General features: G+C 51.0%; 1 protein-coding gene across 5 annotated transcripts in view; it reads right to left on the reverse strand.

Moving 5' to 3' along the window:
- LOC147016109 (ephrin-A4-like) overlaps positions 1–10,943 on the reverse strand; it is an 84,241-nt gene extending 73,298 nt beyond the window's left edge. Inside the window, exon 1 of one of the 5 annotated variants that reach the window (XM_085848802.1) lies at positions 10,690–10,943. In XM_085848802.1, the coding sequence (XP_085704928.1) occupies positions 10,690–10,847 (158 nt within the window). In that variant the 5' untranslated portion in view covers positions 10,848–10,943. Of the gene's footprint in view, positions 1–5,130; positions 5,820–10,689 lie in introns of those variants that run through there. The other 4 variants (XM_085848804.1, XM_085848801.1, XM_085848803.1 and 1 more) reach the window with 4 other exon arrangements.
- Positions 10,944–12,061: the final 1,118 nt, after the last annotated feature.

Genomic DNA, 12,061 nt, shown 5'->3' on the forward strand with positions numbered 1-12,061 from the left:
TGTTGAAGATATTTACGCAATTTTTCCAAAAATTGACAATCGGCCATTTTGACACACTTCCGGTCAAGTGATTGGCATGACCTCCGCAATTTAACATCCCTAACCTGGCCTAATGTTGTAATGCAAATTTGGTAGCATTCTGACTGGTGAATCTGGAGAAGAAGATTTTTAAAGGAATTTAAGCAATTTTTCCACATTGTAAAGCATACCAATTTTAGTGTACTTTACAATGCAAACTATACCAATTTTAGTGTACTATACAATGTCAACAATACCAATTTTAGTCTACTATACAATGTAAACAATACCAATTTTAGTTTACTCTACAATGTAAACAAAACCAATTTTAGTTTACTATACAATGTAAACAATACCAATTTTAGTTTACTATACAATGTAAACAATACCAATTTTAGTTTACTATACAATGTAAACAATACCAATTTTAGTTTACTATACAATGTAAACAATACCAATTTTCATATACTTTACAATATAAACCATTCAAATTTTTGTATACTTTACAATGTAAACTGTACCAATGGTCTTCAGACTACTTTGTTTGGTGTTTTTACATGAATAAATCAAATAATTATTATTATATATTAACGTTATTACAAAATAATGTTCATTATAATAACAGTAAGAATTATAATCATGGTTATAATAGTCACAATTATAATCGTAATAATAACAATAATATTAATTTTAGCTCTCACACGAGCCTCGACAAGGAATACAAAAAAATAAATAAATAAAAAATAGTAATAATAATAATACTAATACTAACATGGCTGAGTGGAAAACATCATAACCAAAGCATGTGTGAAAATGTATGATTAAGGCGAAAAGGATTTTGAATTCAAATGTAATTCAACTATGTAGAATGGTGCGCGCGCGCGCGCGCACACACACACACACACACACACACACACACACACACACACACACACACACACACACACACACACACACACACACACACACACACACACACACACACACACACACACACACACACACACACACACACACACACACACACACAACACCCCACTCCCAAGCCCTCCTCACCTGCCTGGCCACTCACATAGGGAGTGGGTGTTCCTATTTTAAAAAAATATATAAGATTTGACATCTCGGGGAAGTAATTCAGGGAAAACAAGGCAAGTCTTCATCGAGGACACCCGCTGAAAACACACTATATAATGGGACACGTACATTCTACATAAAAAAATAAATAATTGTAAGTTCTGTTTTGGTGGTGGAATGGCAAAGTGTATATAAATAAATAATGGGAAGTTCTGTTTTGGTCGTGGAATGTTAAAGTGTATATAAATAAATAATGGTTCCTGACGACAATCCTGTACTCTTCTGCAAACAAAAATTTAATAATAAAATTCGGAAATAACATCGTGTGCCCCATGAGTTGGATCTGATCTACATATCATGTGACGTGTCTTGTGCCCAGATATTGTTGCAGACATGTGCCAGATATGAAAGAAACGTATTCAGTCATTTTCGAGTCAAGGCTTCGGATAGACAGACAGACTGTCAGAAACCAAAACATAAGCCGTGAGCTGGTCTGAGGCCTAATTGGGGGCTTGGTTTGGGGGCCTGGTTGGTGGCCTGGTTAGGGGCCTGGTTGAGGGCTTGGTTTGGGGGCCTGGTTGGTGGCCTGGTTAGGAGCCTAGTTTGGGGGCCTGGTTGGAGGCCTGGTTGGGGGCTTGGTTGGGAGCCTGGTTAGGGGTCTGGTTTGGGGGCCTTGTTTGGGGGTGTGTTGGGAGCCTGGCTAGGGGTCTGGTTTGGAGGCTTGGTTGGGGGCCTTGTTTGGGGGCCTAGTTGGTGGCCTGGTTGGGGGCTTCGTTTGGTGGCCTGGTTAGGAGCCTAGTTTGGGGGCCTGGTTGGGGGCTTGGTTGGGAGCCTGGTTTGGGGTCTGGTTTGGGGGCCTTGTTTGGGGGGCTGTTTGGGGGCCTTGTTTGGGGGTCTGGTTTGGAGGCCTGGTTGGGGGCCTTGTTTGGGGGCCTGGTTGGTGGCCTGGCTGGGGGCTTCGTTTGGTGGCCTGGTTAGGAGCCTAGTTTGGCCACCTGGTTTGGGGGCCGAGTTTGGGGAGCGGGTTTGGGGACCTGGTTGGAGGCCTGGTGGGGGGTTTGGTTGGGGGCCTGGTTGGGGGGCAAAAAAGATGTTTGTTTTATTTTAATAAAAGTGTTTATAAAGTCTTCGGTCAGGGAAGGGTGAAAAATATGACATAATTATTGAATGAATAATTCATTTTTTTCATTTTTCTTGAAAAGGTGGAGGGGGTGTTCGAATGTACCACCAATAAGGACAAAGATGTGGAAATCAACACCGTTTCAGCAAAGAACAACGTACCCACAAAGTGGTTGCTGGGAACAATGTAGTTGCAAAGTCGTTGGGAACAACGTATCTAATATAAAGTAGTTGGCAACAATGTGGTGGTTATCCGCTTGCACTCTCCCCGAATAGGGTGAATGGTGGTTGGGGTTTATAAAGTTGTTGAACAACTTGTTTACAAAGTGGGAACGAGAGACGCAGATGAGGATCAAGGACGATGCAGATCACGTCATATCGGGTGGTCTGGGGTCTCGGGAGGTGAACAGGGATCAGGGTCTCCTGGAACCAAAACATTGGGGGAGAGTGAAAGTGGTTTTGCAGTTTGAATGTTCCAAAGAGTTTGTTATTCGCTTGATTTGTAATTTATTTCGTTGAGGTTCCTCAATCCTAAATTACACAAGAAGGAAGGTAAGGACATTTATAGCCTTGGGAACTTCATGGGTGTTCACTTGGATCGGTGAACGTACAAGGCTCGCACACCAACACACCTCCCCAAGGTGAATGACCGGATTGTCGTGAATGGAGAATCCGTGCATTGTTGTATGTATAGAGTCGTTTTTGATGCGCTTACAATCATCACCTGCTTCCAGTTTATTCCACTTTAAACACCCCACATCATGTGCAGGTAATAAACGCAGCACCTGGACAAAGTAACACCTGTAGCCACTCAATATCGCGTGCATGTTCCTCATCGGTTTCCAAGAAAGTAGTTTTTTTTTTCAGATATGTTGCTATGTTTGCTTCCATCCAGCAGATCCTCCCCTCCCCCTCCAGCAGACCCTCCTTATTCTCAGACGTATTACCTCCAACAACCCTCCCCGACCGAGCCCCCTCCATGCCCTTTAATAGAGCTCTTCCGTCTAGCACCCTGAACACTCCTCTATGCCCTCAGAAGTCTTATCCTCACCAACCCCCCCCCCCCCTCGGAGATTTTCCCTCCAACAGCTCCTGTTAAAAGCATCAATCGTCCACATCGTGGTTGCCCAGATCACGTGATGCAGTCACCGAGCTCAATGTACCTTGCCAGCTCCGGCATCACGGTTGTAATGAAGCCAACAAGGCACGCAGCGATGGCGAAGCACGTTCAGGTGAACATTTTAAAAACATCAAGGACTCCGTGTAAATGTCCTGCTGCACGCGTGTGTCCGTCCAATGGTGGCCCACACGTGTTAAAATGGCTGCGTGTGTTCAGAACCCTCGCATGTGCGACGGGAAATGGGGGTCACGGGGAGATCGCTAATGCGTGCCGCTCGGCTGCTCGGGCGAGGGCGGGGGCGGGGAGGGAAGCCTTGCTCGCAGATGGGAAGCACTCGGGATGGAGGCCTCGTGCGGTTGGGCTCTGGATCCACTTTGAGCGCGACCCCAACAGACCCCGTAACGACCTCCGCCGTTCACTCGCCTACTCGCGGTTTACGCTGCTTTCCCTGCTCGAGAAATGCCTTCAATTCCGTTCGATTACGAGACGATCGATGTTTCGACTTTCCTCTCACGTTGGTGCATTCATTCGTTTGTTTATTTATTTATTTATTTGTCTTCATGTTGCGCACGTGGAGCGAACTTTCCCCGGTGCGTTGCGCTTCCCGCCAGCGAGTTCGCCCAGCACCGGGATATTTGGGCTTGGGGGAGCAAGTAGCAGCTCGTCTGCATTTTTATAACCACGACTCTCCCGGTCCCAAACGCGCATTCCGTTGTGGTTACTCCGCCTGCGTGAGCTGCGTCATCAAGAGACCCTCCCTCTCCTCATCATTGCCCCTCGGCCCTCAGGTCGCTCCAAATACGTCACTCGGATTATATCATTACGGATCATTATAAAAACTCAAATCTACAGCCAATCGGAGAGGATGGTGTAAACCCATCAAGTTTTTACCTTCACGAGGATGAAGGTAGTTTGAACCACAACGAGACTTTTACAACCACCTTGTCTCCCAACACATAAACCTGTATATAATTGACGACCTCGTCTGTTTATAAACATGAACAATCAGCTCATTAATATTGATCGTGTTACCGGATCAGCTCATCAAGGTAGGTTGATAAGGAGTGGAGGTCGAAGGTCGGGTTGGTGAGGGTATTCGTGGGGGAGGGGGGGAGAGGATGCGACTGCGATCAGTGATACAACTACTGCACTCGTCACGAGCCGAACAGGTAACAGGTGAGCAGATGTTTCATGAAATTAAACGTGTTTGGTCAGGTTTATGCACGCAACGATGCAACAAACATATTTACATGAATGTTCATCATAAACTACTGTTACATGTACAACTACCGTTATTCTCACCTTCGATTGTGGGGTCTGCCGTGGGAAACGGTCGAGCAGAGTCTTTCACGAATCGGCTGATCATGGTGTTCATGTAATTTGACCATGGTGCCGGCGATAACTCGCCTACTCCTTGTGAAAGACACCGATAAGGATATTTAACTTGCATCAACTTGTGGTAGCAGATGGGACACCCAACTTAATGTCTCGCCAAGGGTCGGCGTACTTTGCGATGGAACGCTGTGTCTGTGAAGCACCAATTTGACAGTTTACTGTTGGGTCGGGAATCGTACCCAGACTGGACAGTTCAAAAGTAAATGCACTCACGACCTCTGCACCATTCTGACAACATAATCGTCACCTGCACAGGTGTTTATGACAATCCGGTGATCCACTGCACTTGGGCAGTGAACCTGTTCTCGACCACTCGGGTGGACCGAGAGAGGGAAATGGTAAAGTCGCACCAGGTATGCTGAATAAGAAAGTGAGTGAGTGTGCTGACGTCGTTTGAGCCTTACCGAGCGTTGCTGGTGTTCCAGTACACCGTGTGCCTGTCCGCAGAGGCGCTCGGGGTGCACATGGACCACAGCGCGAGGGACGAGAGCAGGAGAAGAGGGAAGCGCAGAGACCCGGCCGTGGGCGAGAGCGGAGGCCTACTGGACCACGCCAAAAAGAGGACTTCGCGAGAAGGCAGTACTACGATCATCTCCACTGCACCGCGAGGTCCCGGCCCGCAAGGTGCGCTCTCCGGCGCACCGAGCCAGCTGGAGGGAGGTGCGAGTAGGTGGGGGGCGAGAGCTATGGGTGCGGAGTTGGTGGTATCACCGGAACAAGGGTCGCAGCGTGGTATAGGGTTTGGGTACGGGAGAGATACGACATGAGTGGAGATGGTGGTGGAAAGGGTAAAGTAGTGCAGTAGAGATGACGGTATCGAGGCTCGCAGGGTGAAGGAAGAAACTGATGCAAGGTTTTAGAGGCATGCAGGGTGATGTTGGTGAAAGAGGAGGAGGAGGGTGTATGTGGGGAGGGTGTGGAACGAAGCCTGCGGCGACGCGCGAAGTTGGAACGTCAATGAAGCTGTGGTGGAATGCATTTAGAAATGCTGAAGAAAAAGGTGGAAAGAGCCGGCAGCACGAGGCGGGAATAGCCGGGAGTAAAACTTGGAAAGAGCCGGGAGTAAAACTTGGAAATAGCCGGGAGTAAAAACTGCAAAAAAAAGGAATTAAAACCTGGAAAGAACCGGGATGAAACCGTGGAAGATATTGAAACATTAAGAGCCGGCATTAAATTTTCGTAAAAACCTGGAGTAAAACCGCAAACGAGTCAGAAGGAAAAACTGGAAAAAAGGGGTGGAAAGAGCCAGCGGTAAGGGGTGAAAGAGCCGGCGGTAAGGGGTGCAAAGAGCCGGCGGTAAGGGGCGCAAAGAGCCGGAGTTAAGGGGCGCAAAGAGCCGGCGGTAAGGGGCGCAAAGAGCCGGAGTTAAGGGGCGGAAAGAGCCGGAGTTAAGGGGCGGAAAGAGCCGGAGTTAAGGGGCGGAAAGAGCCGGTGGTAACGGGCAGAAAGAGCCGGCGGTAAGGGTTGCAAGGAGCCGGCGGTAAGGGGTGCAAAGAGCCGGAGTTAAAGGTGGAAAGAGCCGGCGGTAAGGGGCGCAAAGAGCCGGAGTTAAGGGCCGGAAAGAGCCGGAGTTAAGGGCCGGAAAGAGCGGAGTTAAGGGGATAAAGAGTCGGAGTTAAGGGGCGCAAAGAGCCGGCGGTAAGGAGCACAAAGAGCCGGAGTTAAGGGGCGGAAAGAGCTGGAGTTCAGGGGTGCAAAGAGCCGGCGGTAACCGGCGCAAAGAGCCGGAGTTAAGGGGCGGAAAGAGCCGGAGTTAAGGGGTGGAAAGAGTCGGCGGTAAGGGGTGCAAAGAACCGGAGTTAAGGGGCGGAAAGAGCCGGAGTTAAGGGGTGAAAGAGCCGGCGGTAAGGGGTGCAAAGAGCCGGCGGTAAGGGGCACAAAGACCCGGAGTTAAGGGGCGCAAAGAGCCGGAGTTAAGGGGCGCAAAGAGCCGGAGTTAAGGGGCGCAAAGAGCCGGAGTTAAGGGGCGCAAAGAGCCGGCGGTAAGGAGTGCAAAGAGCCGGAGTTAAGGGGCGGAAAGAGCTGGAGTTCAGGGGTGCAAAGAGCCGGAGTTAAGGGGCGGAAAGAGCCGGAGTTAAGGGGCGGAAAGAGCCGGAGTTAAGGGGCGGAAAGAGCCGGAGTTAAGGGGCGGAAAGAGCCGGAGTTAAGGGGCGGAAAGAGCCGGAGTTAAGGGGCGCAAAGAGCCGGAGTTAAGGGGCGCAAAGAGCCGGAGTTAAGGGGCGCAAAGAGCCGGAGTTAAGGGGCGCAAAGAGCCGGAGTTAAGGGGCGCAAAGAGCCGGAGTTAAGGGGCGGAAAGAGCCGGAGTTAAGGGGCGGAAAGAGCCGGAGTTAAGGGGCGGAAAGAGCCGGAGTTAAGGGGCGGAAAGAGCCGGAGTTAAGGGGCGGAAAGAGCCGGAGGTAAGGGGCGGAAAGAGCCGGAGGTAAGGGGCGGAAAGAGCCGGAGTTAAGGGGTGAAAGAGCTGGAGTTAAGGGGCGGAAAGAGCCGGTGGTAAGGGGCGCAAAGAGCCAGAGTTAAGGGGCGCAAAGAGCCGGAGTTAAGGGGCGCAAAGAGCCGGAGTTAAGGGGCGCAAAGAGCCGGAGTTAAGGGGCACAAAGAGCCGGAATTAAGGGGCGCAAAGAGCCGGCGGTAAGGAGTGCAAAGAGCCGGAGTTAAGGGGCAGAAAGAGCTGGAGTTCAGGGGTGCAAAGAGCTGGCAGTAAGCGGCGCAAAGAGCCGGAGTTAAGGGGCGGAAAGAGCCGGAGTTAAGGGGCGGAAAGAGCCGGAGTTAAGGGGCGAAAGAGCCGGAGTTAAGGGGCGCAAAGAGCCGGAGTTAAGGGGCAGAAAGAGCCGGAGTTAAGGGGCGGAAAGAGCCGGAGTTAAGGGGTGGAAAGAGCCGGAGTTAAGGGGCGGAAAGAGCCGGAGTTAAGGGGCGAAAGAGCCGGAGTTAAGGGGCGAAAGTCGGCGGTAAGGGGCGCAAAGAGCCGGAGTTAAAGGGCGGAAAGGGCCGGAGTTAAGGGGCGAAAGGGTCGGCGGTAAGGGGTGCAAAGAGCCGGAGTTAAGGGGCGCAAAGAGCCGGAGTTAAGGGGCGCAAAGAGCCGGAGTTAAGGGGCGCAAAGAGCCGGAGTTAAGGGGCGCAAAGAGCCGGAGTTAAGGGGCGCAAAGAGCCGGAGTTAAGGGGCGCAAAGAGCCGGCGGTAAGGAGTGCAAAGAGCCGGAGTTAAGGGGCGGAAAGAGCTGGAGTTCAGGGGTGCAAAGAGCCGGCGGTAAGCGGCGCAAAGAGCCGGAGTTAACGGGCGGAAAGAGCCGGAGTTAACGGGCGGAAAGAGCCGGAGTTAACGGGCGGAAAGAGCCGGAGTTAACGGGCGCAAAGAGCCGGAGTTGAGGGGCGGAAAGAGCCGGAGTTGAGGGGCGGAAAGAGCCGGAGTTGAGGGGCGGAAAGAGCCGGAGTTGAGGGGCGCAAAGAGCCGGAGTTGAGGGGCGCAAAGAGCCGGAGTTGAGGGGCGCAAAGAGCCGGAGTTGAGGGGCGCAAAGAGCCGGAGTTGAGGGGCGCAAAGAGCCGGAGTTGAGGGGCGCAAAGAGCCGGAGTTGAGGGGCGCAAAGAGCCGGAGTTGAGGGGCGCAAAGAGCCGGAGTTGAGGGGCGCAAAGAGCCGGAGTTGAGGGGCGCAAAGAGCCGGAGTTGAGGGGCGCAAAGAGCCGGAGTTGAGGGGCGCAAAGAGCCGGAGTTGAGGGGCGCAAAGAGCCGGAGTTGAGGGGCGCAAAGAGCCGGAGTTGAGGGGCGCAAAGAGCCGGAGTTGAGGGGCGCAAAGAGCCGGAGTTGAGGGGCGCAAAGAGCCGGAGTTAAGGGGCGCAAAGAGCCGGAGTTAAGGGGCGCAAAGAGCCGGAGTTAAGGGGCGCAAAGAGCCGGAGTTACGGGGCGCAAAGAGCCGGAGTTACGGGGCGCAAAGAGCCGGAGTTACGGGGCGCAAAGAGCCGGAGTTAAGGGGCGCAAAGAGCCGGAGTTAAGGGGCGCAAAGAGCCGGAGTTAAGGGGCGCAAAGAGCCGGAGTTGAGGGGCGCAAAGAGCCGGAGTTGAGGGGCGCAAGGAGCCGGAGTTGAGGGGCGCAAGGAGCCGGAGTTGAGGGGCGCAAGGAGCCGGAGTTGAGGGGCGCAAGGAGCCGGAGTTGAGGGGCGCAAGGAGCCGGAGTTGAGGGGCGCAAGGAGCCGGAGTTGAGGGGCGCAAAGAGCCGGAGTTAAGGGGCGCAAAGAGCCGGCGTTAAGGGGCGCAAAGAGCAGGCGGTAAGGGGCGCAAAGAGCCGGAGTTAAGGGGCGGAAAGAGCCGGAGTTAAGGGGCGGAAAGATCCGGCGGTAAGGGGCGGAAAGGGCCGGGAATAAGGGGCGGAAAGGGCCGGGAATAAGGGGCGGAACGGGCCGGGAATAAGGGGCGGAACGGGCCGGGAATAAGGGGCGGAACGGGCCGGGAATAAGGGGCGGAACGGGCCGGGAATAAGGGGCGGAACGGGCCGGGAATATAAATAGCGGAACGGGCCGGGAATAAGGGGCGGAACGGGCCGGGAATATAAATAGCGGAACGGGCCGGGAATAAGGGGCGGAACGGGCCGGGAATAAGGGGCGGAACGGGCCGGGAATAAGGGGCGGAACGGGCCGGGAATAAGGGGCGGAACGGGACGGGAATAAGGGGCGGAACGGGCCGGGAATAAGGGGCGGAATGGGCCGGGAATAAGGTGGAACGAGCCAGGAGGAAAACATCATACTCGTGGGGAAACTTAGCTAAATATAGCATAACAATTGTGCATTTTGTGAGGAAAGCACCAAATGTGACACACTAGTCGCCTATCATATTATGAACAGATTTGGATATTGGGCCATCTCAAATTCAGCCGCTTATGGCTGTGGCAGCCATTTTCCACTGCCATCAAAAATTTTGAGATGGCCCAATATCCAAAACTGTTCATAATATGATAGGCGACTAGTGTGTCAAATTTGGTGCTTTCCTCACAAAATGCACAATTGTTACGCTAAGTTGCCCCACTAACAGTTCAGGAGTAAAAGCTGGAAATAGCCGATAGTAAAAACTGGAAAAAAAACAGAACGAAAATGTGGAACGAGCCGGCATTGAAATGTGGAAACAACTTGCAGTAAAACCGCAAACGAGTCAGAAGTAAAAACTGGAGATACCCGAGAGTAAAACCTGGAAATATCTGGGACTCAAAACCGGAAAAAAAAAACCGAACTAAAATTTAGAAATTGCTGAGATGAAAATGTGGAAAGCTGTTAAAATGTGTAAAGCCAGAATTAAAATGTGGAAAGAACCTGGATTCAAACATTGAACCAGTCTGGAGTATAAGGTGGAAAGACCCAACAGTAAAACCTGGTAATAGTTTGGAGTAAAAACTGCAAATGGCTGAGATTAAAATGTGGAAATAGTTGAAAAGAGCTCCTCCAACATCAAGTAAAATGGGCATCTCTCAGGCGGTAAAAGGGATGATCAAATGAGAGGAGGGTGAAGCACGTGATGCCATCCAACTGCATAACATCATTAAATATTGAATTAAAGCAAAATGCTTCCTTTCGGGAATTTGTCCGTGGCATACAAAGTAGTGTGGAATGAATAATTTAGTACATTTATACAGACTCTTTCAATTTAACGCTCTCGCTGGGTTAGAAGGAACCCCACTCCGTATGTCTTCGCGTCCAAAACAAGACGCTGAGGCTCGAGCGGGTGTGAAGCCTTTAGGGTGTGTTAGAGATCCACCAAACTAGAGCAACGAGAAATGTGGGAGTGGGGATCTAGACCTCCCCTTTAGCCATTGTAAAGATGATGTAATGTGTCCAAATAGACATCCTCTATGTTCCTTTTAAATCGTAAAGAACAGAGTGATTCTTGATATTGGAGAGAAAAATCAACAGTCCCTGCGCTCACTTGTGGCTATTTACACGATTGTGCATCATCAATGCACGGTCATTCACCATTACTTTGGTTGCTTACGGTTGCTTGCTGTAATTTTCTGTCCCGTCAGTCAAAAGTGAACATCCAAGCGACGAACCAGCGGTTCTGTCGGTGCGTCGGGCTGTAGACCGAGTCGGGTGCGGGAGCCGGCGTGCTGCTGGGCACTCGCCACAGTGACAGCTGCACAAAGCGCGCATTGTTCGCTCCGAGAAATTCCCTTTTCACGCGGGCACTGCATGGCCGTCATGGCACAGCACGCACGGGGAGGCCCTGACCGGAATCCGAGGGGGTGCAACACGGTGTTCCGTGCCATTGGGTTGGACGGCGACGGATCACAGGGAGCCTAGAAGAAAGAGTCGAAGAGCGAATGTTACACACAGAGGGGTGACGGATAAAGAAATGAGAGTCGGGAGGTGGCGAGATGCTGTACTAGTTTCAAGGCGATCGAGTCGGTTGAGCTGCCACTCGGGATGAATTCCTCGGAGAAAAGTGGAAGTTTTCCGCCGCCATTCTCGTGGCTGTTTTTAAGGCCCGTCAGGGTCCGATTCGTCAGAATATACACTATAAAATATGCGATCTCAGATGGGAAGGTTCGTGCAATTTGTCTATCCTTTACCTTCTATACTCAAATGGGCTCAATTTGTCGTTGGAAAAACCATGACGGATCTTTATGAATCTCAGGAACTCTCCACGCATTCCCATTCTTCAATTCCATCATACGTGGTCTCTGTCTCGAGGATTATATCGGCCATTTTTGGGACGCAACAAAACCCAGAGCTGTTCGGCAGACAAACATTCCATTCAAACAAATGTTATGTTATGTTATGTTGTGAATGTGAATGATATCGTCCCGTCTTTGGCCTTTGAGACTCGTGTTTTGAAAGCAATCATTGCACGCTGTTTTCACTCATGCTGACAATGGCGCTCTCTGCCGGCCCTCTTCTTGTTCTCCATAAACTCGATACCTGCTCGCCTTCTTCTGGCCAGTGTGATGTTGACCCCCTACCTGACTGTTGTGCGCCCTGTCACACAGCGGAGGCCCACTCAAACACGTGTTCCAGAACAACAGGACAGATGGGAAAGGTCACAGGTAGTATGCTCTTTCAATTTCAATTTCCGAATGAAACGACGCAAAGTACAAAAGTATCCCCCTTGTTAGTCTGTTGCATCATACAATATGTCACATTTTGAAAGGGGGCATTAAACCAGTTGTCCATTCTGCTTATGAACGTTAAATAACCAAAGGTGCCTTTCAATAGCTGTCAGTGTGCGCTGATACCTGGCAAAATTCCAAGTTTACGGCTGAGTTTTAATCCAACCCCCCCCCCCCCACAACCCACCCCTTCCCCTCTGAAAACCCCACATGAAATATGCCTTGAAACAAAGTATGCCTGTTCCGAGTTAAATTCAA

The sequence above is a fragment of the Eptatretus burgeri genome, chromosome 12, assembly GCF_056783735.1.
Source record: "Eptatretus burgeri isolate ZD-2024b chromosome 12, Ebu_testis_v1, whole genome shotgun sequence".
Classification (NCBI taxonomy): Eukaryota; Metazoa; Chordata; class Myxini; order Myxiniformes; family Myxinidae; genus Eptatretus; species Eptatretus burgeri.